Here is a 2215-nt window from a genome sequence, read left to right as displayed (position 1 = left end):
GCAGCAGCCACAGCCGCAAAGGGGACCCAGCGGGCCAGCAATGGTGGGGCTTGCTGCAGGAGACCAGCTGGCATCAGCGCCGGAGGGTGGGATGCAGCCAGCTGCCCACCCAGCCCCGCGCCGGCATACCTTGGTGTAGAGGTTGAGTCCCACGGCGGTGGCCAGGGCTGTACCGGTGGCTGTGACGTAAGCCACCCCGATTTGCCTGGACAGTGATTTGCGAAGAAGGAGAGAACAGAAACACCAGTTCATTGATCCTGTTCCTTTGGTGGTAAAGATGGGGCACGTGGGGCCTTTACAGGGCATCAGGGGGGTCCCAACACAGAGGGTCCCCATCCTGCGCAGGGGCACACTCACCTCAGCGAGATGGGGGAGGCGGCATTGCGGTTGGTGTAGTTGACGAGGGCATTGAAGGACTGGTTCACCCACTGCCAGAAAACCACGGCGGGCACTGTCCTGTGGAGGGAAGGGAGCAGGAGAGTGCCCGAGGGCTGTCAGGGACACCTGGCCTGTGCCTGTGGCTAGGCTTGGCAGGAGGACAGCCAAGATGCCTTCGATCCCCTTGTCATGGTGCCTCCCAAGGGAAAGTGAGGCACTGCAGCAAAGCTGCAAGCCTGTGACAGAGCTGGGACATGACCCTAGGAGTCCTGGCTGCCGTGGGGCTTTGGGGAGCACCAGGGGCTGCCCAGCCCCGCAGGGTGCTCACCTGGAGGTGGAGGTGCTCTCAGCAGGGTGGCAACCATCCCGCTAAGCTGAGATAAAACTTCGTCAATGGGAAGAGCAAAGAGTGGGGGACAGAGGTGGCTCTGGGGTGACCAGGATGCCTGGGGTCCTACCAGTGTCTCAGGGACACTGAGGTGGGGCAGGAGGGGACACAGGGAGATGCGAGTCTGAGCAAGCTTTGGGATGCAGGAGGGTGGAGAAGGGCTGGGAAGAGGGTGACCCATCAGCACTGGGAGATCCCTCACCCAGGCAGGACCTTGCCAGCAACCAGCAAACCCAGCCAGCAAACAGGGGTGGGATGTGACTGGGATCCACTGGGAAAGGCAGTGTCTGTGCCACACAGCCTCGGCGCTGGGGACTGGATCGCTCACCCCCCCAGCAGCCATTTCAGAAGGGAAATGCAGAGGCATGCGCTGCAATGCTGGAGCAGCCTGGCCTGGAGGCACATTTGGTCCCTGGTTTCAGAAGCCGTTAGGGTCCACGAAGCAAGAGCAGCAGCTGTGCAGGACCTGGCCACGTTAATCATTACAGAGGCTGAGAGCTCAAGGTGAAGTGAGACCGTCCCCAGCCATACCAGGGGCCAGAAGGCCGGGCACAGGGGACAGGGCACAGGGACATGGGGCTTGGCCACAGGATGCAGGCAGGCACAGCAGCATCTGTGGGCGTGCCTCGGGGAGCAGCCAGCCCCCGAGGGCGGCGACTTTTTCCCAGCCATGGGGGACTGTGCGAAGGGCTGAGGGCTGTGTCCCCCACCCAGTGTCCCCAGGATCTCACCGGTAGAACTGGAGCATGCAGCCGGTGATGGCCATGCCCCCCGGCACCTGGAAGGACATCCTCCCGATGAGGTTCATCTTCTCACCGCTGTCAGGGTGGAAGGCTGAGTCGTACAGCTTCTTGGCATAGAGCAGCTGCTCCTGGCTGCTTCCCGGTGGCACCAGCCCAGCCCTGCAAGCCCAGAGCCCATCGGGGGGGTGCCACACAGACCCACCAGCACCTGGCACCGCTGGAGCACAGAGCCCCAGGCGCCAAACATGAAAGGCAGAGGAAACATCTCCTGCGAGGGAAACTTGTCCCAGCTTGAAGATCCCAGGAGAAGCCTGGGAAACTCCCCCCTAAACCGCCTCCGGTGGATGTTATGTCCCAGTGCACCCGCTGGGAAACGACTGCCTCCATCCCCCCGCAGCCCCGCAGGGTGGTCGGCACGGCCATGGGCACGGGGTTGGCACCTGCCCCGGCTGCTCTCCGACCCCTCACCTGCAGTCTTCCACCAGGGCCTTGGCACGGTCCAGCTCCCCCTCCGGCACCAGTACCGTCCGTGGGTCGGTGATGTTGAGGAAATGCTTCAGGCGCCCCACGAAGGTGCTCTGGTCCCAGCGTGGGGCGTCAATGTTGAAATTGAGAGGGACAGTGGCCATTTCGGCGTGGATCTAGGCAGGGGAAGAAGGTGGCTCAGGAGGACCCTGCCTGGGTTGCCTGTCAGGTGGAGGCCTGC

At 63.1% G+C, this 2215-nt stretch overlaps 1 protein-coding gene across 1 annotated transcript; it reads right to left on the bottom strand.

Annotated features, from left to right (window-relative positions):
- Window positions 1-2: 2 nt before the first annotated feature.
- On the bottom strand, window positions 3-2138 carry SFXN2 (sideroflexin 2; the record flags this gene model as incomplete). The annotated part of the gene is made up of 5 exons (XM_010079445.1): window positions 1978-2138; window positions 1498-1668; window positions 358-456; window positions 130-205; window positions 3-53 (listed from the first exon to the last, which is right to left on the bottom strand). Coding segments are annotated over exons 1-5 (558 nt in total), but the record flags the coding sequence as incomplete, so codon positions are not given.
- Between the last annotated feature and the right edge of the window lie 77 nt (window positions 2139-2215).

The sequence above is a fragment of the Pterocles gutturalis genome, unplaced genomic scaffold (assembly GCF_000699245.1).
Source record: "Pterocles gutturalis isolate BGI_N339 unplaced genomic scaffold, ASM69924v1 scaffold5439, whole genome shotgun sequence".
Taxonomy (NCBI): domain Eukaryota; kingdom Metazoa; phylum Chordata; class Aves; order Pterocliformes; family Pteroclidae; genus Pterocles; species Pterocles gutturalis.
The sequence above is the reverse complement of the archived record's forward strand: the minus strand, read 5'-3'. Positions and strand labels throughout refer to the sequence as shown.